This window comes from Felis catus, chromosome A2, assembly GCF_018350175.1.
Source record: "Felis catus isolate Fca126 chromosome A2, F.catus_Fca126_mat1.0, whole genome shotgun sequence".
In the NCBI taxonomy this organism is placed as follows: domain Eukaryota; kingdom Metazoa; phylum Chordata; class Mammalia; order Carnivora; family Felidae; genus Felis; species Felis catus.
The window spans coordinates 66,000,318-66,026,477 of NC_058369.1; the positions used below are offsets into that span (position 1 = coordinate 66,000,318).

Here is a 26,160-nt window from a genome sequence, read left to right on the forward strand (position 1 = left end):
GCAGTCTCCACGCTGTCAGGACAGAGCCCAACATGGGGCTTGATCTCACGAACTGGAACATCATGACAGGAGCTGAGATCAAGAGTCCAACACTCAACCGACTGAGCCACCCAGGTGCCCCACGAAGAATAATTTTTTAAAAGTCTCCAGGCATCATCCCCTTTGCCAGAAACAAGTTAACAACCAGCAAGAGGCAAGTGACAGGGAACTCGGGAGGAGTCCCCACTCCAGGGGGACAGTGGACAGGGCTTCCATTTACCTCAACACCCTTGCGGACGTTTGATTTAATAAGCAGCAACCGTCAGTCCTAACAGCAGAGAGAATACGCTTGGAGCCCACCCTGGTCCGTGACCCTGCTCGGCGGGGACGCCCCCCCCCCCCCCCGCAACAAGGGTTCCTGAGGCTACATCGCTGGGGCCTTCTCTCTGCTATGGACCGGGAAGCAGAGGGAGGTCAGGAACATTCCAGAATGATCTGACGCACCACCACAGAAACGGACTGTGAGTTTGGCGATGGTCAGATGCACACTTCAGTTCTGGATGAAGTGTGTCGTTGGGGGTGCGGTCAGCAAAGGGTTACAACGTCCTGTAATATTCTAGGTACCTGATTCTCATAGGGAATCTCAAGTAGTAACACTTTCCCCTGATTTCTAATGTGTACAGATTGCCCGAATTATTCACACAGTACAAAACGCTGCACTGAGATATCCAAGGAATGAGGGTCAATTCATACTCTTAAGTGCAGGGTGTGGACGTATTTATTGAACTCGTAAGCCATTTTTCATGGAAAAATCTTTTTTGGGTTATACTAATAACTGATTATAACACCAGCCTCCTCATCTCTCATTAAATTTTTTTTTTTTTTTTTTTTTTTTTTTTTTAATGAGAGGGAGACACAGAATCTGAAGCAGGTTCCAGGCTCCGAGCTATCAGCACAGAGCCCGATGCGGGGCCCAAACTCGTGAACCGTGAGATCGTGACCTGAGCCGAGGTCAGCCTCTCAGCCGACTGAGCCACCCAGGCGCCCCTCCCGATCTCTCATTTTAACAGCCGTCCCCACCAGTGGTTTTAGTCCCAATGCAACAAACTTGAGATGGTGTAGACATGTGGCTGTCATACTGGAATTGTCTGGTGTTGAACGCTTTCCACAATGAATGCCATAATTCAAGTGCTACAGGACAAAAGAGAGCCCGGATAACTAAAACACTTTTTGAATTCCTTGTCCTTACGATAAAAAAGGATTCAGAGTTGTCTTCGGCATAAAAGCGGGCGTAAAAGAACCATGTGCCGACTGAAAAAATTAGGGAAGAGCCGTTTCTTCTGCATTTGTGGAAAAGGAGAACTCAAATGAGACCACACAGCATTTTCTAGAAAACTCCCACAAGTTGTTTTTAATCAACTGACAGACAAAAGCGAAATGCGCCTGTCCATGACCCACAGAGCATTCTAAGAGGCAGATATCGGCAGGCGTGATTTACGGGATTCTTTCCATCTTGAATGGGTCAACTGAGTCACGTAAGCACAGATCACGGGACAGTATTCTATTCTTGTTCCTCTCAAAGAGGGGCTTCAAGGATCCTTAAAAGGATGAGCAACGGCCCCCCAATAAACTCTGAAAATGTGGACCTGTGAACGAGGTGTATTCACAGTTTGTGCCTGACGTGGGGGCAAAGCCAGCACGAGGGTGTGGTCTTGTTTCACGTCACCTTTGGTGTTTACGGCAACACAGAGTTTGATTTTTTTTTAAGTTGATTTATTTATTTTGAGAGAGACAGAGCACGAGCAGGGGAGGGGCAGAGAGACAGGCAAACAGAGGGAGAGAGAGAATGAGAACCCCGCGCAGGCTCCACACTGTCAGCACGGAGCCCGATGTGGGGCTCGAACCCACAAACCCGTGAGATCATGACCTGAGCCCAAACCACGAGTCGGACACTTAACCAACTGAACCACCCAGGCGCCCCCCCTGCCCCTGCGCCCACGAGTTTGAGTTTTAAGTTTAATCTGCCACTTGGTTAACGCAGGAGCCTGGCCAGGGCACAGAGCCACCGTTCCCACTGGCCGGTCCTCCCTGCCTCTGGCTCTTCCATTCCCGATGCCTGGCTCTCTCACAAGGGCTCTTGTGCTGTCTGCACACCTAGGGGGATGGCGAGGTAGTTGCTGCGGGACTCACCAAGGCCACAGGACCAGGGCGGACAGAGCTGGGATGTTAACCCCAGGAGGCAGCTGCATGGCCCGTGGTCTGGCCTCTACATCATGTACCCGGGAAGGCTGCCTTGGCTGTTCCCATTTTGCAGAGGAGGAAACTGAGGACCAGAGAGTGAGCGGAGGGGGTGCCCACGCAGGCACTTGTGTCCGCAGCCCCACGCGTCATCTGAGATCTGCGCTGATCCACAGCCCAGAGGGGGGGCACATGTGTGCAAGAGACAAGAGACCACCCTCCTTGGGGATAGATACTCAGACCTGGCATACAAAGGGGGCTCTGACCCCCAGGTAGGCGCAGCAAGCAAGAACTCTGCCCTTGATCGGGGCCAAGGACAAGGCGTGAGGTCGTCTCAGCACACAGCAGAGTGGAGTGATGACCCTGGGGAATCTCAAAGGTAAAACAGGAAGAAAAATCCCACCTGGGACAGGCAATCCCTCTGTCCCTCACACGAACACACCCTGGGTCCCGGCAAGAAGAAGCAAGAACTATTCATTTATCTTAACATCCAACGTTAGGCCTCAGCTAACACTATGGCAAACTGTGCCCAGACGTTATTGCAGAGCAAAGATCCATTCATCTCCAGGGAAACTCTTCTGTGGCAAGAACTCTCCAGACCCGTTCAAGATATTTACACCGAGCGGGCAGATCGGGGCAGCGGAGTTTCTGCGGCGCGGTGGTTCTCAAAGTGGGGTTTGCCTGGGAACTTGCTGGGACACAAATTCCCAGGCCCTGCCCCAGACCTACTGAATCAGAAACCCTCAGGGTGGAGCCAAGCAAAATGTGTTCTAACAAGCCCTTTGGGGGTGATTCTGATGCTCGCTTAAGTTCGAAAACTACTGACTCAGCGTATGGTGCCCTCACATATATATCATTCCTGTCTGAATGTTCCACTTAATTAGAACTACATTCGAGGTACCGGGAAGAGGGATGAAAGTCTGGCACAGAGATTCGGTCTCCTCTGGAAAGATAACACGTCTCTCGACCCGTCTTGCCAATTTCTCTGCTAACAGGCTTGTTCAAGGACACCATTAATTTCTTTCACTGGCTCTACCTACCCCCTCCGGGAAAGTCTCTCCGGAAAGTATTTTAGAAATAACAAATACTGGCGATCGCGTCGTGAGTATAAAAACAGGTAACAAACGCTGATACAAAGACAGCATTTGGGGGACAATGCGTCCCCTGAACCGACACTCGTCTGACATGATTCCCCTTCTGCGACCTGAATAAGGGAACCCTGAATTTTTCGGACCAGATGATAAAAGAGAAAAAGATAAAATATTTTCTTCTAAAATAAGAAAATGTAGGCATTCTCCTTTCCCCAAACTAGTCATGTCCATGAAAATAAGCCTTTCCTTTCCATTCAGGACATCGGTGTTAGGAACAACTAAGGTTTTCCAAACAAACATCTTATCTTTATCTGGAAGGAAGTTGGTGAAAAAGGAACTGACGTTCTTACCCGACAACGATGACAATACACTTTTGGGTTCCTTTCCCAGAAATTAGTAAATAACAAAATACCTTTCATTTAAAAAGGAAAAATATGGTCCCGGCAAATACTTAAATCTAATCCATATGCCACTCATATGCTTAAAACAGGAGAGCATTTCTGCGAGCCAATTTCTGCGCTCATTCTGTGCCAAATAAAACAGATTTTAGTAAGAAGCTTTTACTGCCTCAGAGGGAACTCTGTTCATTTTTCAGGGTATAGAGAACTATTTATTTTTCACTTGGAATTCCCGATTCCCTATTTACGATGCATTTTTCCACTCGGGCAGACTTTATCCACTCTGGAGAAGCATGTTAAAATCTGAGAACACCTCTTCTCCGGACGGAAGAAACTTTTAAGATGCTGATCGGGTTCAGCATCAACCTTCGAGAACACCAGGAAACGCAATTCTCATTGCAAACAGCCCTCAAGTAATAATGATGCTGGAACTTGTGGTTTTCGGTGCTAACATCCCTCCCAATCAGAAGCAAACTGATGTCCCCAGAGGGAGGGGGCTGAAAAGTACTAAATGCTAGAAGTGTGGTCTGTGGGTTATGAAAAAGTTCAGATCCTAAACCCCAGAAAAGGTTTACATTTCACCACACAAGCACAGGAAGAAACTTTGGGTTCAATTTGCACATTTAGTCCCGCAAGTGTACGACCAAATGGGGTGCATTTGTACCTAACGCTCTTGGTAACAAAAGACAGCTAAAACATCCCGGAGAACTCAGAAGAGCTCAGGAGCATTAGAAAATGCTAGGGGTGCCTGGATGACTCCATCGGTTAAGTGTCCGACCTCGGCTCAAGTCACGATCTCGTGGTTCGTGGGTTCAAGCCCCGCGTCGGGCTCTGTGCTGACGGCTTGGAGCCTGGAACCTGCTTCGGATCCTGTGTCTCCCTCCCTCTCTGCTCCTCACCAGCTCACTCCCTGTCTCTCTTGCTCTCTCAAAATAAACATTAAAAAGAAAAAAAGAAAATGCTTAAGAAACACAAAAAATCAAAATATTTTCTTCTAAAACGTGTTGTGTCAGGGTTTTCCAACAGATTGCTAAGGCACGGATGGAAAGGTCTGTCGATGGGAGCGGGGTGGTCTCTGAGACCTGGGGATAAAGTTCACACCTATGAGGACGGAGGACACTTTATTAAGATTTATGAAGACTGATGGACAGACAGACAACCAGGCAAGAAGGAATCTGAGAAGACTACTGCTCCAGAGAGCCACTTAGGCAACTTCTAACCATGACCCCAGACTGAGCCTCCCATCTGGGAGGTGCAGACTTAGTTTCTAGTTTATTTTAAGGAAAAGCCATCTTATGAATAAGCAAAAAAATAAAAAAATAAAAAAGGGTTCAAACCCAGAGTAGCAGCAGTGTGAAGTTTTCCGCCTCCACGAAGCACGGACAGGTCGGGGACGCTAAGGCAGAAGGAAAAAGTCAGGAAATGAAGCCTCTGTGAGAGAATTAACGTGTGTTCTATAAAGTCCCTGTTTGCAGCATGGTGTCCCCGTCCCCCAGGGAGCTGGGGTGCCAGCCACTGGGAACCTTCCCTGTTTGGTGAGCACTAATGCATCCTTACTGTGGCCCGGCATCTTGGAATACATGTGGAGCAGGCCCAGCTGTGGGCGCGGCCGGTCAGCCTTGGAGAACACAGCTTCTAGAAGATTCCAAAGTCCGGTCCCATCCCGGCCACACCGTGTGCTGTCCCTGCTTCCCCCCACCTGAATGAGGACGGATGCATTTAGAAGATGAAACCTGTACATCAGTTTCACCGTGCATCATCCCAAGCCTCAAGAACAGGAGCTGCTTGGTCAAGGGGCGTCCCGGCCCCTGAGAACGGAGGGCCTGGGATTTCCAATCGCGCTTCACGCCACGGCAGACTCGTGGGAGGACAGAAGCCCAGTGCAGACCCCACCTGCTGAGGACAAAGGCTCTTTCTGGTCCACACGTAGTGACAACCCCCTGCAAAGGCGTGACGTTGCTCTGATGATAAACTTCGCACCCGTGGCTTCCTACATACACGGTCTCTGCAAACGTCCCATCACGTGGAAAGTGACTTAGTGTGAAAGGCCCTCCCTCCTCTCCTGTGCATCTGAATTATTTGGGGCATCTATATTTTACGACCTATCATCCCTGTCCCGTACAGATTCCAGATTTCCTTCCAGGCTCCGAACCACGCTATTTTCTCATTTAGCGATCATGACGACGCCCAAACTTTTAATGCTGCAGACACAATAAATGCTAATAACAAGCACAGGCCTTGAACGCCTGAGAGCACAGGTGTCCTACCTTCCACACGTGAAGGAGCGTGGCATCTCATCTTTACTTCTACTTTTTTTAAATGTTTGAGAGAGAGAGAGAGTGAGCATGAGCAGGGGAGGGACAGAGAGAGAGGGAGACAGAGACTCTCAAGCAGGTGCCCCACTCAGCTCAGAGCCCGACGTGGGGCTCGATCTCACACACTGTGAGATCATGACCTGAGCTGAAATCAAGAGTCAGACACCCAACCGACTGAGTCACCCGGGCGCCCCTCACTTTTACTTCTAAATAAAGCTTAAAGATTCGACCGAAACACTCTCCTCGCTAAAGCCACAAATTTGCAGAAGGTAGGGCACACAGGGAACTTCCAGAGAAGTCGCCGGTCCTTTTAGCGGATCCACCACTCCCCGGAGCCGCCCTCCGCCTACCTTTTCCGAGGCCTTGTCCTGCACTGGTGGCCCCAGGCCGGGCAGCGTCGGGGGCGGAGGGGCCCGACGCTTCTTTATGTCCGACTTCACAGACACCCCTGAGATGTTGCCAAGCGACAGGGATGGACCCAACGTCATGGAACGCGGATTCACCGCCGGGGAGTTGGGCGTGGTCAGGCAGCCCTGCGGGGAACGGGACAAAGAGAAACTCTCATCAGTGCGAGGTCACTTCTCAGTGTAGGAGTGCTCCCACCTGAAAACCAAGTGCCACACCGCCCATCCGAGCCTGTAGGACACGTCCACTGCTGGGCTTGAATGGCCTGAGCAAAACGCTCACTTTCAGTCGAAAGCCCGTATTTTCCCTGCGGTGGGAGACACTCCATTGACACATTCCTGCTGCAAAGGTTTCTTTTCTTTTTTCTTTTTGATGTTTATTTAGTTTTGAGAGAGAGAAAGAGAGACAGCACGAGCAGGGGAGGGGCAGAGAGAGGGAGACACAGAATCCGAAGCAGGCTCCAGGCCCTGAGCTGTCAGCACAGAGCCCGACGCGGGGCTCGAACCCACAAACTGCGAGATCATGACCCGAACCGAAGTTGGACGCTCAAGCGACTGAGCCACCCAGGCGCCCCACAAAGGTTTGTTTTCTTAATCACAAAGGAAACGACAGACCTCTGAAACCCCTAAGAACCCTTACCAGCTAGACTCGTTTAACACTCCTGACCAGACCGAAGTGTGAATCAGCCTCCTTTGAAACGGAACCTGTCTTCGGAATGAGCTTGTAGGTGCTGAACAGAGGAAGGCACAGGCCAGAAGTACATTTCTCCCGGAGGAATCTGTCTGTAGCTCTGACCGCACTGAGCCCCCTCTCCGGCCCTCCGGTGGGTCATGTCTGCTCACATGACCTCTCTCGCAGCCAGTTCCAGGGCCCTTGGAGACCTTAGGGAGGCTGGGACAGGGGGAGGCTCGCTTTGGCCCCCCATGAATCTGTCAGGGATGCCACAATCTTTCCCCTTCCTGATGCTCAGCTGGGGCTGCAAGGTCTCATTAAAGGGTAGCTGCCGATTAGGTGCATGCAAGCCCCCTGATCTCACAACGGCGCCCCTACTCTGTGCGTCCCTCGCTCTATAAAAGCTGTGGCGTAAGGTCTGGATTTTGCAGAGAGTAACTATGCAGCAGCTGTGGATTGGCCTCCACCTGATCTCCCACCAGGAAGGTCCCCTGAATAACACTGTGTAGAGGAGCGCCTGGGGGACTCAGTCAGTTAAGCATCCGACTCTTGATTTCGGCTCAGCTCATGATCTCACGGGTCGTGAGTTCGAGCCCCACCTGGGACTCTGTGCTGACAGTGCAGAACCTGTTTGGGATTCTCTCTCTCCCCCTGCCTCTCTCTGTCCCTTTCGTGCACGCGTGCTCTGTCTCTCAAAAGAAATGAATAAACTTTTTTTAAAAAGTTAAATATTAAACACAAAACACAAACCTCTGCGTAAGCTGTATGGAGTCACCTGCTTTGTTTCCCGGTGTCAAAGCACCTTCTCCATTTGGGGGTCACTTTACTGCCCCCCTCCCCCACTTTCTAACAGGGTCTCTGCCATCGTGAGAAGTATGTCACTGGCTGCCAAGAAGGGGCTTAGGTTTCTTCGAACCCTTCACGGGTCACCACCAAAAGGCCGTGTGAGATAAATGGCGTGCCACGGAGGCTGTGACCAGGGAACGCAGTACCCCGTGGCAGATATCTACACCGAAAATAAACGCAAGCCACAATGCTACTTAGGAGCTTTCACAAAGCAGCCCTGCCTGCTGGGTGTGTATGGGGGGGCTGGCAGGCTAAAGGGCACAGACTTTTTTTTTTTAATGCTTATTTATCTTTTGGGGGCAGGGAACAGAAAGAGGGAGACACAGAATCGGAAGCAGGCTCCAGGCACTGAGCTGTCAGCCCAGAGCCCGAAGTGGGGCTCGAACCCACAGATCATGAGATCATGACCTGAGCCGGAGTCGGACGCTTCCTCGACTGAGTCACCCACGTGCCCCGACACATAGGTGTTTTAAATCCTTACCCCTCCTAGGGTCTGCTTAACCCGATCACGTAAGCGTTAGTGCAGGCAGAGGCTTAGAGAACCAACGCTCTGATTTCAAATGCGTAACAAGATAGAAGCCAGGCTCTCCCCTGGCACCTCTCCCCGCTCCCCCGGCCAACACTCCCCCCCCCAGAACCGGTGCCCGGGGTGTACTGCACACCAGGGGCTGCGCAGCGGGGAGGTCAGCCCACACGCCGTCCGGGTTCGAGTCCTGCCTTTGCCGCGTGAGCTTGGACGTGCCTCTGGAGCCTTCTCTGCCTCAGTTTACCTCCTGTAAAACTGGGTACCAGTAGTTTTGTTCTACTTATTTACTTATTGTCGCTCCCGTTACAATGGGGGGACCCATGGGGGCAGCGACTGTTGCCTGTTTCCCCAGCTCCTGACAGCTCCTTGGTGCGCGGAAGGCCCCGGAGCCAGTGTTTGTGGGAACGAATGAATGGATGGCTGAGAGCCTCTGGACAACTCTGCTCTCAGGTTTTATAAAAGGAGCTGGTGGGGGACGACTGGGTGGCTCCGTTGGTTGAGGGTCCAACTCTTGATTTCGGCTCAGGTCGTGATGCCAGGGGTCCTGGGATGGAGCCCCGTGTCGGGCTGGGTGCTGAGCCTGGAGACTCTCTCTCTCTCTTCCTCTCTGCCCTCTCCCCTGTTTGCACACACTCTCCCTCTCTAAAAACATAAAGAATAAATAAAAGGAGCTTGTGGGGGAGCTTTTATCTGAATGACAGGATCTCTGTATTTAAAATAAGTATTTAGCAGGGCGCCTGGCTGGCTAGTCAGTAGAACATATGACTCTTGATCTCAGGGTCGTGAGTTCAAGCCCCACGTTGGGCGGAGAGCTTACTTAAAACACAGTAAGTAAAATAAATATGTAAAGGAAACCCACTGGGCAAAAGCCCAGTATTATCCGCACTCAGACTCAAATCCTATTCTGTTCTGCCAAGTTTACTATCATTCCCTTCCCTGAGAAAATTTTTGAGACTCAGATTTTCTTGTCCATAAACTTTTTTTTTTTTTAATTCTTAAAAAGTATTTATTTTTGAGAGAGCAAGCGCAAGCGAGGGAGGGCCAAGAGAAAGGGAGGCAGAGGATCCGAAGCGGGCTCCACGCGGACAGCAGTGAGCCTGATGGGGGGCTCCCACGAACCGCAAGATCATGACCTGAGCCAAAGTCAGCCGCTCGACCAACCGAGCCACCCAGGCGCCCCTCTTGTCCATGGCTGGCTCTCTCTGATACCCCCAGGGCAAGGGAAGTGCAAGCACGTGTCCCGGAGGTTTGTTAAAGCTTGTGAAAAACTATCTGCCAGCTATCTACCCGTGGTGACCTCTGAAGCACGCACGGCCCCGTCTGGCATCCCGCAAGCGTGACATTCGGGACCAGGCGTTTCACAACGCTGCTGCTATAACCGCTTCTGTTCACTCCACCCTGTCTAGACTCAGGACTTCTAATTCCTCCTGTCCTCAGCCCTCGCCACAACTATGTGTGCCTGACTGATCACTCAACACGGCTGTGAATTCACCTCTGACCTTTAGATGCATTTTTTCGGGAAGCTCTGGGCAGAATACGCCCCGAAAAGTACTCTACAGGTCACCCGTTGCATGTGGATTTCAGGTTTTAATCCCATAATCCTATTGCCCCTTTAGCACTCTGACATCTCGGGGAGGAACCCAACACAGTTCTCCCGACACACAGCCCAACGCACACAGACAGGCAGGAATGTTCTCGTCTTCTCATCTTTAAAAGAGGGAAATTCTGGGGCACCTAGATGGCTCAGTCGGTTAAGTGCCCAACTCTTGGTTTCAGCTCAGGTCATGATCTCACTGATGGTGCTTGGGATTCTCTCTCCCCCTCTCTCTGGCCCTCCCCCCTTGTTCTCTCTCTCTCAAAATAAATAAATAAACGTAAAATTTTATTTTACATTCCATGGACTTCAAATTGCTATTAAGATCTCGCATATTTCTGTCACATTACGGTTGGTTTCCTTCTCCTCCAGTGAGCATTTTTGGTAAGCGTGACCTCGTGAGAGCCAAGTAAGATGGCCTTAGCAGAAACCCAGAAGCCCATGGGGCTCCTGGGTGGCTCCATCAGTTAAGTGCCCGACTTCGGCTCAGGTCATGACCTCACGGTTCGTGGGTTCGAGCCCCGTGTCAGGCTCTGTGCTGACAGCTCGCAGCCTGGAGCCTGCTTCGGATTCTGTGTCTCCTTCTCTCTCTGCCCCTCCCCTGCTCACACTCTGTCTCTGTCTCTCAAAAATAAATACATGTAAAAAAAAAATTAAAAAAAAAAAAGCCAGAAGCCCAGGGCACACCCCATCCCAGGCCCCTGCAAGTTGGGGTCTCTGTTATCCTGGACAACAACAATGCTTCTCATGATCCATTGTCTGTCTGTCTCTGGAACACCTCTGGATTTTGACACCACAGGTTTATTTAGCTCCAGTCTGCCCTGTACGGGCCACACAGATCTCTCCCAACACCCCACTGTTCACACTCACAGGCAGCCCAATCTCAGGGTCCATGAGACCTGGGTCTATCGGCACCACCCAAGAACTCTGCTATTCAGTAGCATTGCTCAACCTTCAACCCATGGGCAGCCAAAATGTTTCGAATATTTTGGCTGCCCAGAGGATATCTGTGGTTTTTCAGATTTTTTTTTTTTTTCCTTTTTTATCTTTTGACTCCCTTTACCCACTTCTCCACCCTCCTCCCTGGTTGCCTCCCCTGGCAATCAGGCGGTTGTTTTTTTTTTTTTTTTTTTTGGTGTGTGTTTCTTTTGTTGTTTTTTTGTTTTGTTTTTGGTTTTGCATATAAGAGAGACCATGCAGTACTTGCCTTTCTCTCTCTGACTTATTTCACTTTGCACAACGCCCTCGAGGTCCATCCATTTGGTCGCGGGTGGCAAGATTTCATTCTTTTTTTTTTAAGGCGGAACAACATTCCGCTGCGCTTATACAGGTATAAATATAGATATATTAGGAACAGTTTCTCTACATGTTCATCTGCAGATCTATGGGCTATTAGGCTGTTTCTGTATCTTCACTATTGTAAGTGACATCATCGCAATGAACACAGGGGTGCATATATCTTTTTGCTCTAGTGTTTTCATTTTCGTCGGATAAATGCCCAGAAGGAGAATTGCTAGACCGCCCGGCAGTTCTGTTTTTTAACCTTGTGAGGAACCTCCATACCGTTTTCCACAGTGGCTGTACCAGTTTCCGCTCCCACCAACGGTGCACGAGGGCTCCCTGTTCCCCATACCGAAACTTGTTATTTCTGGTCTTTTTAGTAATAGCCACTCTGACTGGTGTGAGGTGATATCTTATTGTGGTTTTGATTTGCATTTCCCTGATGATGAGTGAGGCCGAGCATCTTTTCATGTACCTGTTGGCCATCTGGATGTCTTTTTTTTTTTTTTTTAATGTTTCATTTATTTTTGAGAGAGAGAGAGAGAGCAAGTGAGGGGCAGAGAGAGAGGGAGACAGAGGATCTGAGGCGGACTCAGTGCTGATAGCAGAGAGCCTCATGTGGGACTCAAACTCAAGAACTGTGAGAGCATGACCTGAGCCAAAGGCAGATACTTAACTGAGCCGTGCAGGCACCCCTCTTTGTCTTCTTTGAAAACAAAAATGGCCATTCAGATCTTCTGTCCGCTGTATAATTGGATTGTTTGGTTTTTTATTATTGAGCTGTATGAATTCTTTATATATTTTGGGGATTAGCCCCTTACCAAGTAGATGATTTGCAAGTATTTTCTGCCATTCATCAGACTGTCCTTCCACTTTGTCGATAGCTTCGTTCACTGAGCAGAAGCTTCTCTAGTATGATGTCTTTCCACTTACTTATTTTTGCTTTTGTCAGGTTCAAACATTCATCACCAAGACCGACGTCAAAGAGCTTCCTTCCTGGTTATGTTTTCTTCTAGAAGTTTTATGGTTTCAGGTCTTAAGTTCAAGTCTCTAATCCATTGTGAGTTAATCTGTGTGTACGTGTGAGAGAGTGGTCCAGTTTTCCCAACACCGTTTACCTAAGACATTATCCTTTTCCCATTGTATATTCTTGGCTCCTCTGTAAATTAATTGACCATCCGTGCATGGGTTTCTTTCTGGGCTCTTTATTCTGTGTCATTGGTCTATGCATCTGTTTTTATGCTAATATTATACTGTATTCATTACCATAGCTTTGTAATACAGTTTGAAATCGAATACCAAGATATCTCCAGCTTTGCTTTTCTTTCTCAAGATTCCTTTGGCTGTTTGGGTGTTTTTTCTTTCTTTCTTTTTTTTTTTGTGGTTCTCTACATATTTTATGATTATTTGTTCTATTTCTTTGAGAAATGTGATTGGAATCTTGACAGACATTGCTTTGGATGGTATGGACATTTTAACAATATCGATTCTTGCAATCCATGAGCATGAGATATTTGTCTTTCTCAATTTCTTTTATTAAGGTCTTATAATTTTCAACATGTAGATCTCTCACCTCCTTGGTTAAATTTATTTGTAGCTATTTTGTTCCTTTTGGTGCAATTGTAAATGGGATTATGTTCTTAATTTCTCCTCCCGACAGTTTTTTATTAGTGTATAGAAATGCCACAGATTTCTGTATATTGATTTTGTATGTTGCAACCTTACTGAATTTATTGACTAGTTTCAACAGTTTTTTTTTTTATGGTGTCTTCAGGGTTTTCTTTATATAATATCATGTCATCTGCAAATAGTGACAGTTTTACTTCTTCCTTCCCAATTTGGATGCTTTTTCTTTCTCTTTCTTGCCAACTGCTGTGACTTCCAGTCCCTTGTTGAATAAACGTGCAGAGGAGGGCATCCTTGTCTTTTTCTGATCTTAGAGGAAAGCCTTTCAGTTTTTCACCGTTGAGTATGATGAACACAGATACAAAAGTCCTCAACACAACAGGAGCCGACTGAAATTAACAATACGTTAACAGGATCATACACCACGATCAAGTGTGGTTTATTCCAGGGAGGCAAGAACAGTTCAACACCCACAAATCAGTCCATGTGATACACCACAACAAAACGAAGGATAAAGGTCATAGGATCATCCTCGTAGACGCAGAAAAGGCATCTGACAAAGCCAGCGTCCATCTCTGATAAAAACTCTCAACAAAGTGACTATGGAGGGAGTGTACCTCAACATAATAAGAGCGATATGTGACAAGTCCACAGATATTTGTGGTTTAACTCTTAGCTTCTTTCTTTCCTCGCTTCTGGATTTGGACACAGAATATCGAAAACAATCCACAGAATAATTTGGGAGGAAAACAAGGTCGGACATCGTTTAAAATGCTAACTCACTGGGGCGCCTGGGAGGCTCAGTCAGTTGAGTGTCTGACTTCAGCTCAGGTCATGAGGTCGCGGTTCGTGAGATCGAGCCCCGCTGTCCGTGTGGACAGCTCAGAGCCTGGAGCCTGTTTCAGATTCCTCGCTTCCTTCTCTCTCTGCCCCTTCCCTGCTCATACTCTGTCAATCTCTCAAAAATAAACATTAAAAAAATTTAAAAAAAACTACGATGCTGACTCATCAATGTTAAGTAAAAAGGAAAACCAGGATAACCTGTACAGCTCAGAGTTCATACAGCCTGGCGCATGTCTTATTACAATTTAGGGGCTCTTCTGCTACAAAGTGGCAAAGTTCCATGAGGGACAGACCACGGCTTTCCTGCAAGAGGGATCTGGTTTCCTGTTCTGGTCCAAATGGGTCCATAACATCTTTTTTTTTTTTTTAAATCAAGCCCCCCCCCCCCTCATTTTGGTAGGGGAATGAGTCTGGCCCTTCTCTAATGGTGGGCACCCCAATCCATATTTTGGCTACTACAGTCTTGCTTTTCAGGACTTTTTCTCCTAGGAGTTCAGCCCGATCAATCATGAAGGAAAAAGCCACGGATAATGGAGAGAAAAAGGGACGAAGTGAACCCAGCCGTCACACCAAGACCTCACGGGGCCTCACGCTGTGGGCTGTATGCTCCACCTGACAGGCTGCTGTCCACTGGAAAAGTCAGGTCAGAGACAACGCTGAACTCTGTGTATCCCCAACACCCCTGATATTCACTTAGGTCATTTGTTACATTCAGAGCACAGTGGTAACTTGATCCTGTCTCACACACGCATCTGGGAGGAGACAAATACAAAGAGAGATAGAAGCTGCCAATTTCAGGATCTGTGTCTCTGCTCAAAATGAGACCAACACCGTGACAGTTGATTTTGCCAGAGGTATTTATTTACTTACTTATTTAGAGCACACGAGCAGGGGAACGGGGCAGAGGGCGAGCGAGAGAGTCCCAATCAGGCTCCACACTCAGCACAGAGCCTGACGCTGGGCCCAGTCTCACGCCCATGAGATTGTGACCTGAGCTGAAATCAAGAATCCTGGCGGAGATGCACTCCCCCCCCCCACCCCCACCACGGCCTCACCCGCTCCAGTCCCAGAGAAGCCCCGAGTTTCTAGATGGCTGGGGGATGGCTTTGACTTGGCCTCCAGAACCAGCTGTGCCCCTAACCCAGCAGGATGGGCACAGGCTCTGGGTCGGGCCAGCACCACACAGCAGAGGGCACTGCTGGCTGTCGCAGCCCGAGCGCTCCAGGGAATCCTGATGAAGGCTCCGGGAGGGCTGGATTTCCCTAGAAGAACCGCGGGGCTCACACACTCACTGACAATTGGGCAGAGATCAGTACGTTGCAAGAAACCGAGAAGCACCGCTCTTTCGGGAAGCCCAGACTGCTGTGGCGAGTTTTCCTCTGTTCCATGTCCTCGTGTACACGTGTACGAGGCACCTTTACAAACACACCAGGGCACGCCATCCACGTGGACAGGAAGGGACGCACTAAACTCTGGCAAGAACGTGTTTCTGCGTGGAGAGAGACGAACGGGCCAATCCGAAACTGACGTCGTTCAAACCGCACCTTGTGAGACCTGTCGGGTCCGCACCGTCTCCCCAAAGTCGGAGCACATCCTTTGACGTGACTGTTTAGGGATTCAGATACAGTTGTTGTTTAGAGATGAAGGAGAGCATTTTGGTGGCGGTGGCTGTGGTTAAAACAGCCGCGGGCAAGCCTATCTCCTAGCTTGGATCGGACGCTTTTAGGACGGCACGATCTTCGAGTTTTAACGCGGAGGAGAGCTGAAGCCCAAGGAGACAGCGGAGGTACTCAGGCCGGCCCAGCTGCCGGCGGATGGGATGAACTCGGATCCAGGAGCCCGGCTGCCTCTCCTGTCCTTACACTATGCTGCCCCCTCTTGAAAGGCGTCAATAGAACTTTTTTCTTCCGCCTGCTTGCTCAAAGAACCAAGCGGGCCAGAAGATGCAGTCAGACCTGTTCTCCCACCTTCTTGCCTCCCAATACTGGTTTTGGCGGAGTCCAGGGCAGGACCGTCCATCCGTCCGTTACAAGCCTGATGGGGCAGACAGACAGCCTCCGGGGACCTGGGTGGTGGAGCTCCTGCTGTTTTCTGCTGAGAAAGGAGAGGATATTCTCCTTCCCTTCCGTGGCTGCCAGCACCGTCCTGGGCAAGGGGTGGGGCAGAGTTCCCTTCCCAAGAAGGTATTCTCTGTCTGCTTTCTCTTATCCTTATGGCACAGCCTTCCTGAAGGCCATTAGCTACATCCCTCAGCCAGAGGGTGTGCTGGTTCCTGGCACCCTGGAGCTCTAGAGTCAATCCAGAGTAAATGCACACCAAGAGGTATATTAAAGCATGCCAGCTTCGTGGGAACTGATCCCCGGGAAGGGCAGGGACTTACGAATCCAGTGTCTGGTACATGAAATGCTGGGAAATGACCATTCTCTTGGCTGAGTTGCTCCGTGCAGATGCCGGAGGGATGGTGTTCCTTTACTGGGAAAGCTGCAGAAGCTTCTTGGTCGGGATCCATTATTTCAGCCGGCAAAATGCTAAATCACGTAAGCTCTTCGACGGTTATAAACACGAGAACAATTTGGGGTCATTTCTCTACCAGCAGGATCTCTTCTTCAAATGAGCAAACCAGGAGCGCCTGGGTGGCTCAGTCAGTTAAGCACCTAGCTCTTTTTTTTTTTTCTTTTTTTTTTTAATTTTTTTTCAACGTTTTTTATTTATTTTGGGGACAGAGAGAGACAGAGCATGAACGGGGGAAGGGCAGAGAGAGAGGGAGACACAGAATCGGAAACAGGCTCCAGGCTCTGAGCCATCAGCCCAGAGCCTGACGCGGGGCTCGAACTCCCGGACCGCGAGATCGTGACCTGGCTGAAGTCGGACGCTTAACCGACTGCGCCACCCAGGCGCCCCATTTAAGCACCTAGCTCTTGATTCGGCTCAGGTCGTGATCTCGAGGTTTGTGAGATCGAGTCCCGCGTCAGGCTCTGTGCTGACAGCGTGGAGTCTGCTTGAGATATTCTCCCTCTCTCTCTGTCCCTCCCCTATTCACACTATCTTCTCTCTCTGTCTCAAAATAAATAAACATTAAAAAAATATATAAGTTAAAAAAATAAGCAAACCAAGAGGATCCAACTTGTAGCATTTGATTTTCTGTTAACAACACTGTGTAGACACAGGCTGAGCTGTGATCCTCTAACGGCTTTTGCTGTAGGAGAGTCATGAGATCGAGACCTGTTAGCGGACGTGTGAATGCAGGGAATATGTTGACTAGTCATCATAGGCAAGTTTAACGATGACAGTGGTAGGAAGCCAGAACTTTCTGAGAAGCCTGTGAATGAAAAGGAAGCAAGTTCCTGTGTAGATCCAAGATGTAGACCATGTCTTGGCCACACTCAGGAAGACCGTGACCCTGGTGGCCCACGGGGTCTTGGGAGACGATCTCCAAGCCCAGTGGGCCCTGCGTGAGAGAGCAGACACAACCCAAGTGCAAAGGCTTGCTGGGATTTGGAGGAGCAAAGCCAAAAAGCAAGTCGCACCGTATAGTGTGGTTAGGGCGTGGGGCCAGGGGCCTGGCTGCAGGTGGGCCTCACGGGGAGGACCCCAGCCGACAAATGGGAGGGAAAGACCTAAGTCCACACGACGTGTACATGTGAGATGCGTGCTATGGTTCTATGTGAGATTTCAACTCTGGCAAACGCAAGTTCAATGTGGGGGGGAAACGTTCTTGTTCAAGTACATCATCAAACCCTAATCACGAAGAAAGCCAAGGTTTTCCCTTTCAAACGTGCATGCAAATCTCTTGTCACCTGCACGGTGGCATGTTCTGAATGCTGGATTGGAGGATGAGCTTACGATAGCTCATCAGCAGTGAGATCTCAGGTGGGGCGCACTTTCGATAACCGCAGTCCCACAAGCCGAAGGAGGCCTCTCACACCGAGGGGCTCATGAGCACTTGATTAATACCACAGGCTGCATGAGGAAAGGAAATGAGAACGCTGGCTGTCTGTCTCTAGTGACACAGAAGCCAAAGTAAGGTGACAACAAATCTCTCTGCACGAGATCTGACGGTTTCTGGGACGTCATCAAATCCGGAGGCTCCTCTGTTAATGCCAAGTGACTGAGTCACGCTCGGCGGAGGAAATCAAGCTAATGAGATTTCTCTTTGGGTGAGTCAATCTTCAAGCAAAGTGGGAGGACTGTCTGAAGAGGCGGGGAGCACTCACTGTGGTCCCACCGTGGCCCTCCGGGGTTGCGCTGGCCAAAGCACTGTTCGAAACGATTTGCCCTCACCTGCGCATTCCTCATCACCGCGGTCTGTGTGTACCACGTTGCAGATGAGAGTGGCCCCAGAATTCGAGATCCAGAACAGGACTACGATCCGGGTGGTCTAGGGAGAACGCCACACTGCAAAGAACACGGGACAACCGCATTCCGAGGGCGGTCCTGGACAGAGAAGCATGGTCTTGCTTCCTGGGAGGGAATCGGAGCTGAACACCTGTTGCGGGCAGAGTTCCGGAACAAGGACTGACCTGGTCAAGGAGGCAATCTAGATGCCAGGTGGCCCTGCTAAGAGCAAACACGTGGAGACGTTCAGCGGCCACATCTTCACTCACCCGTTAGATCCTTGTAACAACTGTCAGAGGTAGGTAACCATAGGACTCCCATCTCACAGGTCAAAAACGGGGGCCACCGAGCGAGGCCTCCCACCAGCACAGCTGGTTCTCAAACCTGGCCCCACACCAGAACCCCCATGCCCTGGGAGCTTTGAAAGGCCACGCAAACACAAGTTCAATTTTGGGGGAAACTGACCAGCTTCGGCAGAGACCCTGGGAGGGGACCAGGCATCCGTTGTTTTTTCTTTGTTTAAAAGACTGTGCCAAAATATACAACCTCGAATTTACCATTTTAACCATTTCAAAGTGTACCGTTTGGCTGCATTAAGTGTATTTACAATGCCGTCCAGCCATCACCATGGTGCATATTGTTCTGGAAACCTTCAGCACCCCAAAAGGAAACACTGTATCCATTACGTGGCCACTTCTCGCGCGCTTCTCCCCGCAGCCCCTGTGAACCAACCACCGCTATGCTTTCTGACTCGTGGACTTATCTGTGCTGGTTACTTCATACAAATGAAATCAGACATTAGGTGGTTTCTGGCTTCTTTCACTTAGCATGACGGATTTCAAGGTTTGTCCACACTACAGCACGCATCGGTTGCATTCTTGCTACAGCTAAATAATATTCCTTTGTCCGGACAGTGCACATTTTGGGTACCCATTCATCTGTGGATGGACATCTGGGCTGTGTTTGCCTCTTGTGAAAGAGCCGCTCTGAACGTGTGGGTCCAGGTTCTTGCTTGAAAAGCTCTTGTCAGGTCTTGTGGGCGCCCAGGCGTGGAACCCTGGGCCCCCCCGTAAGATTCTACGTTAAACTTACAGAGGAGCCGCTGACCTGTCTCCCACAGCAGGTGCACCACTTTGCTTTCCCGCCAGTAAGAATGAGGTCTCCAATTTTTCCACATCCTTGCCAACGCTTGCTATTTTCTTCTTCTCCCCCTCCCCCTCCCCCTCCCCCTCCCCCTCCTCCTCCTTCTTCTTCTTCTTCTTCTTCTTCTTCTTCTTCTTCTTTTTTAAGTTATAGCCACCGTAGTGGGTGTGAACTGGTATCTCACTGTGGTTTGGATTTGCAGTCCCCCAGTTCATCGTGATGTCAAGCATCCTTTCATGTGCTTGCTGCCCACGAGGCATCTCCTTGTGATGGTTAAGATTTAAGAACGACGGGTCAAGAACCGAGGTTAAGAACCACCGCTCCAGAATCTCCGCCCCCAGCCATCACACCACACTGCCCGGCTTACTGGTGCTTTGCTGTTCCTTCTCTCTGCGGGGACAGACTCACAGCATCAGCCACTGGCATTTTGGGGAGGTCACGGTGGCTGGTATTTACGTGCGTGACTAACCTTCGCAAGCAGCGTCTGTCCAAGACCCGCAACCCTACCCTTGGAGGTGCCCTCGGACAGCACATCACAAAGCAAATGGCGATGTTTTTCCAGGGCACACCTTCCACGCCTTTTGTGTGCTTTCAGTAAATCACTCATAAACTCTGGTACTTTACCACTAACGAATTACCAGTGGCCCCACCCCTGACCCGTCTCTCAGAGGCCCTGATGCCCCAAAGGATGCTCAGCTGGTCCAATGTATGTCTTCAAGGCAACAGGGAGGGGACCTCTGGGCACACACATCCTAAGGTCGCCTGCAAAGCCCTGGGCAGGTTACTCGAGATTCTCCTTTGTCACCCTGTGCTTCTGGGGTGCAGCTCTCCCGACGTCTTTCGTGAAGACGTTAACTTTTGTTCAGATAAAAAGAGGGTCAGGAGAAGGTGGCTGCTGGGAGCTGCACATCCCAGAGCCTGGGGGTGGCCAGCCTGGGGGCCCGGGGAAGCCAGGGAGTCAGAGGACAGACCCAGAGGGCAGAGGCAGATTTTCCCATCTGGAGGCACGTGACACAGGGGGCGTCACAGGAGGTCAGTGGTGTTCTACTCAGTCTCTGCTGCGACGGGAACAAGCCGGGAGGAAAATGGAGCCACCAGGACCGTTAAGGAGGATGGCTGCAAGCCATCAGGAAACTGGGGAGCAGGCCTGGGAGGGTGCAATGCTCTCATCTTTGTGCGTGGGATATGGGGGGGGGGCTGGCGGGACCTGGCTCCGGGTTATAGGTCAAGGGCAGGCTTCTGTGGGCAGACTGGGCTCTCCCAAAGACATTCCCATGGTGGGCTCTCCGCCAGCCTGCCCTTGGCCATGTCCCCGAGGCCTCCTAGCCTTGAGCCAAGAACAGCTTCTCTGCCCTCACTAGCCCGGTCACTGGGTGGCGTGGGACAGGTGGCACCCAGGGCCAGGCGCCAGAGAGGAGGGAGGGTCTGTCTTCTCTTTTCTTCCCTCTGGGAGCACCAGTCTCTCCCGGCTGGATTCTAAGGTCACCTCCGCTAGCCTTGCGCAGAAGCATGACGCTCTCCAGTCCCTCCCTCTTGCCAGTCGGGGTATCCTCCTGACTTCCCACTGGAGCCCCACTTCCCTAACTAATCTTCTCCTTCAGATGCTGGTGACCCAGAGGCTCTTCCTAGCATGTGAGGTTCCCTTTTGACTTGTTTCCTTTCCGGGCAGCATAAACAGCCAACTCTCCCCGCTTCCTCCCCGGGAAGCCGGCCAACCTTCCCTACCGGGGGGCCCCTCAGGTATTTTCACCAAGAGGCCAAGGAGGAAGTGAGTGTTCCCGATTTCAGCAAAGGGGTGTGTGTGTGGATGCCTCAGGGGAGCTCCCCAGTCCTGCAGCATCACCGCCCCGGCCAGCCTCTGCTGAACAACGTCCCCCTAGTCGTGTAGTGTGTGCTTGTGTGTGTGTGAACACGCACACACACATACACACATACAGTAACTCGCTTCTGCATGAAGCATCTCTCAGCAACCCCTCTTATCACCGAGAGCTCAGCCCCGATTTCCGGATTATCGTGCCCGGTCCCTGAGACGAATGTCACCTGCCCTCCGTCGGGATTGGCTGTGAGGCTCTGCACAGGGTCTCCTGGCCTGGACAGGAGGCTGGCCTGCTGGTTCACTGAATGGGCATCCCTCTCCCTACATCCGAGCCTGAGGCTAGCTCATCCTCCACAAAAGGGCACCCTGCCACGGGTGCCCCGTTCTGCCATTTGCCCAGTTTTTCCTCGGCCGTCCGTGAGTCAGTGTGAAACACCAGCATCTGCCGCCTGACGATTGCCAGAAGGGCCACAAGGACCCGAGCTCTGAGGACCACGGTGGTGGATAATTTTTCCCCGGGACGCCCTGGAACCTTCCCCACCCGAGGGTCATGGTCAGGTGCGTCCAGGCTCCAGGTTTCTCCCCACATCACGCCGCCTTCGAGAGTCACGAGCTCACCATCCTGCTCTGGCTACGGTGCTCTCTCTCGTTTTACGAGCAACGTTTACACTGGCGGGTCCATTTGCTCGAACGGGCACACACACACAGGACTGAGTGCTGTCTCTTCCACAGACCCCCGGGCACCGGAGGCAAAGAGGGGGAGCCAAACCGTGCTGCGATGCAGAGAACGGCCACGCCGTGGCCCAGTCGTCACCTAAGTGGCCTGGGCACCCTGGTGGTGCCTCGGCAGAGTAACCCCACGCGCCGGCTATCCAGGAAAGGCACACGGCATGGGCTGATCCCACGCCAGGATTCGCATCCACCGTCAGCCCCAGAAACCTCGCCTCCGTGTTCCACGAAGGACCCCAATACACAGAGCTGACACGGGTCATTAAAAATACATTCACGTGGTCGCTATTCTTCTTATAGTTTGATTGTGTTGGACAGAAACGTTACCGTTTCCTGGAGACGCTGCAGGGGGCAGGTAATTCTCAATCCTCCGGGAGGAAGCAGAAACTCCGTCCAGGCTTCTTTCGGCCTGGACGATGAGACAAGGGTGACAAACCACGTGGCCACTTTCAGAAGATGATTCTGGTTGACAGCGTTCTGCACATGAAGGCCACCTGTGGCTATTCAGGGTCGGAAGGTCCCTGAAGACAGGGACAGGAAGCTCCAAAACCCAAAGGGTTAGAGGTCTCCTAACCAAGGGGCGCTGGCTTTCTGGAAAGTGCTCTATGTCCCCCAGGGCAAAATTACAGAGACTTAAGGGGCGCCTGGGTGGCTCAGTCGGTTGAGCGCCTGACTTTGGCTCAAGTCAGGATCTCTTGGTTTGTGGGTTCGAGCCCCGCATCGGGATCTGTGCCGACAGCTCAGAGCCTGGAGCCTGTTTCAGATTCTGTGTCCCCCTCTCTCTCTGCCCCTCTCCTGCTCACATTCTGTTTCTTCCTCTCAAAAATAAGCAAACATTAAAAAAATTTTAAAAAATAAAGTGGAAAAAAATGACAGAGACTTAAGGGTGGGGTGTCGACTTCTCACCCAGATACGAGCCAGATGCTCTGTAGGATTTTTTAGGAGAGGAGTCACTGCCTCTGGGGCCAGAGGCTCCCCCCGCCCTCCTCCCCTAAGACCTGGAACCTGCTGCTCCTCCCAGTACTGATCTGATCATCTCTCGGCAGAACCCCGTGTGTCCGGTATGACGTGCTCGCACTGAGCACACAGAAACAACGCACACCCATCCACCTGTCCGCATGTTGGTCCTGCGACCAATCAGAATCTCCGGTCCTCTTAGCGCGAACTCCTAGAGAGTCTGATTGCTCCCAGGCTGCTGTGCACTTAGGTTTTTCAGTCTAAATGCATTACTTACATTCGAGTTCTATGGTTCTGCACTAAAGACAACCAAGCTGTCTATAAATGTCGCGTGCCAGCTGCCATCCCACGCGGCCCCGTGTCACCCACGACCTGAAAGGTCCTCCTCTCGGGGGGACCCGTGGGTAGGTCGAGTCCCTGCGCCCTGGGATGCACCAGCCCACCTGTGCTCCGAGTGGAGTATTCCCGATCAGAAAGCAGGTGCCCGGTGGAGGAAGTGCGTCACCTCTGCAGCCCTGCCCACCCTTCCCAGAGTCCCCAGGGGGTACTGACTGCTGTGGCCAAGAACGAGGTGAGGAAAGAAAGGCTCCAGGCCTTTTAAAAAGAGACGGAAGCCCTGAGAGTCAGGGTGTCCCTTTCCTGACACGGTCTGCTCGCCAAGAAAATGCAAAGAGAGAAGCATTAGTCCCTCAGGGTCGGGTACAGTGGACCTGACCTGCAACGTGCAGCCAGCCCTGTGACTTCTCGGCCAAGAGGAAGCCAGGGCAAAGCAGCAACACCAGCAACAGCTAGCGGGGCGACTTTCCACCTGACCCCGTGAGCACAGGACACCGATCATTTCCTCCAGGGCAGAAAGAGACCGAGGGCTTGGCTCACGCCCGGCCTGGGGACGCCCCAGGAGGACGCACCCAGGGGACCTCACCATCTGCTGGCCAGTGGCCCATCCTTACCCCAGCTGTCCAGGCACCTCAGTGATCTGTGTTTGAGAGCCACCTGGGGCTCATGATCTCGGGACAGAACACAGCCTTATTTCAAAGTCCTGACTTTAAAAAAAAATTTTTTTTTTTTAAATCTTTATTTTTGAGAGAGAGAGACAGAGTGTGAGCAGGGGAGGAGCAGAGAGAGAGGGAGACACAGAACCTGAAGCAGGCTCCAGGCTCTGAGCTGTCTGCGTGGAGCCCGATGTAGGGCTCGAACCCACGAACTGTGAGATCATGACCTGAGCCGAAGTCGGATGCTCAACCCACTGAGCCACCCAGGTGCCCCCCAATGTGTTACTAGGGACGTCCTTAGATCTGCGGCTTGGTGAATAGCACCGGGGTGGGGGGAACCCTTGTGCTATCAACACGTTCGGCACCCCTTCGGTGCTGTTGAGGCCACGGTCCACATTTCTCCCCTCCCCTCCCTCTGCATTGTTCCGGAAACCATCCTAGCCCGCTCCTGTGGTTAGCTCACGTGCCAGGCCAAAAGCAGGAGAGAATGACAATTAACTGCTAACTGCCACTGTGTCCAGTTCCCAGGTTGTCCTTCCTTCAGGGGACTCTGTCACCGTGGGCTGTACTGCCCCCCTCCCCCCAGACCACCCCCACCCGTGCTCCTTACTATGGAGGAGCAGGCAGAGGCCCAGACCATGAGTCCACTGGGAGAAACCTCTCACACTTGCAGTACAATCTGCCTGTGATCTTGGGGGGGGGGGGGGGGGTGGACACCGGGGCTGGGGGCTTCTAGGCCTTTCTGTGTCTCATGCCTGAAATGGGAATTCTCAGCTGTTCCAGCTCATTCTCCAAGTCCAATCCCGCCTCCCCGGCTGGGCCTCAAGGATCTTCACCACCCACACCACAGACCTCCTTCTACAGCTGTGGTCACAAGACCCCCACGTGTCCCTCTGGCAGAGGCCCACCTGCTCTAGCCCGCTGGAAGTCATCATTAGTTTGTGCTCAGAGCACTAAACTCACATAGGGCTCGAGTTTCCCCGGGATCCGGGTTTTGTCGTCTTTGGTGGCTCCTGGTGGCCACGGGGGACTGTCAGGTTCGCACTGCTCACGTGCTCACTCCCACGGCACAAAGGATGCCTTTTACTGGCTCGCCATTTACGTTAAAATTAGTCGACCAGGCTTTCAAATGTGCCGTTGTTGCTTTTAAGTAATGTATCACCGCTAATTTTGCTCTGTGGCTACCCGTTATTATGGCTGGTAGTTACATTCAGTCGCAAGATACGTAGCAGACTTTTCTTTTTCTTTTTTTTTGAAGTAGGCTCCGTGCCCAACGTGGGGCTTGAACTCACGACCCTCGTTCAAGATCAAGAGTCGCATGCTTTACCAAATGAGGCAGCCAGGTGGCCCCCCTTTTTTAATTTTTCTAATTTTATTATTTTTTTTGTAGCTTTGTTAGTGATTTTATCTTTTTTATTATTTTATTATTTTTCATCATGATAACTGTACTCTTAACCCCCATCTGCTATTTCACTCACCTCCGTCCTGTCTGGTAACCATCAGTTTGTTCTCTCTAGTTAGGAGTCTGTTTCTGGTTTGCCTCCCTCTCTCCCCCCGCCCCCCCCCCCCCCTTTTTTCTTTCCCTTTGCTCGTCTGTTTTGTTTCTTAAATTCCACATGAGTGAGATCGTACGGTACTTGTCTTTGACTTATTTCGCTTAGCATTATACTCTCCAACTCCACCCACATCATTGCAAAGGGCAATTTTCAAGTAACTAAAACTAAGAGGGAATCATCCATATGTGTACACAAATGTAAATATAATCTCCCCAAATTTACTTGTGCAGGGACATTTCATCACTGAGTTGATTTTTCTTTGGTTAATGGATATTAATAGTTCAATTTGCTGATGGAGATTTTAAAATTTAATTGAAAATGAACTTTGTTAATATTCATTCATATTTTATTACTGGAATATTTAATAATTCCACTACCAAAATCTTAATGAAAAATTAACACATTTTTTAAGTTTATCTAATGAGAGAGAGAGAGAGAGAGAGAGAGAAAGCGTGCGTGCGCATGAACAGGGGAGGGGCAGAGAGAGGGGGAGAGAGAGAATCCCAAGCAGGCTCCACCCTGTCAGAGCAGAGCCTGACTTGCAGCTCAAACCTAAGAACCGTGAGATCATGACCTGAGTTGAACCGAGAGTGGGAGCTCAAATGACTGAGCCGCCCAGGCACCCTGAGAAATGAACGCATTTAATATGTGTCATTACATGAAAATTGCTGGAGATTTTGTGGTTGCTTTTGCTTTGGGCATCAGATTAAAAAAAAAAATCATCACCAAGACTAATGTCAAGGAGCCTCCTGCTTATGTTTTCTTCTAGGAGTTTTATGGTTTCAGGTCTTAAGTTCAAGTCTCTAATCCATTGTGAG

At 50.7% G+C, this 26,160-nt stretch overlaps 1 protein-coding gene across 9 annotated transcripts in view; it reads right to left on the reverse strand.

Moving 5' to 3' along the window:
• The window catches only part of COBL (cordon-bleu WH2 repeat protein), a 275,514-nt gene that overhangs the window by 107,197 nt on the left and 142,157 nt on the right, over nt 1-26,160 (reverse strand). For all 9 annotated transcript variants that reach the window (XM_045052139.1, XM_023250180.2, XM_045052146.1 and 6 more), the window contains one exon: nt 6,372-6,554. In XM_045052139.1, the coding sequence (XP_044908074.1) occupies nt 6,372-6,554 (183 nt within the window). The remainder of the gene's footprint in view (nt 1-6,371; nt 6,555-26,160) is intronic.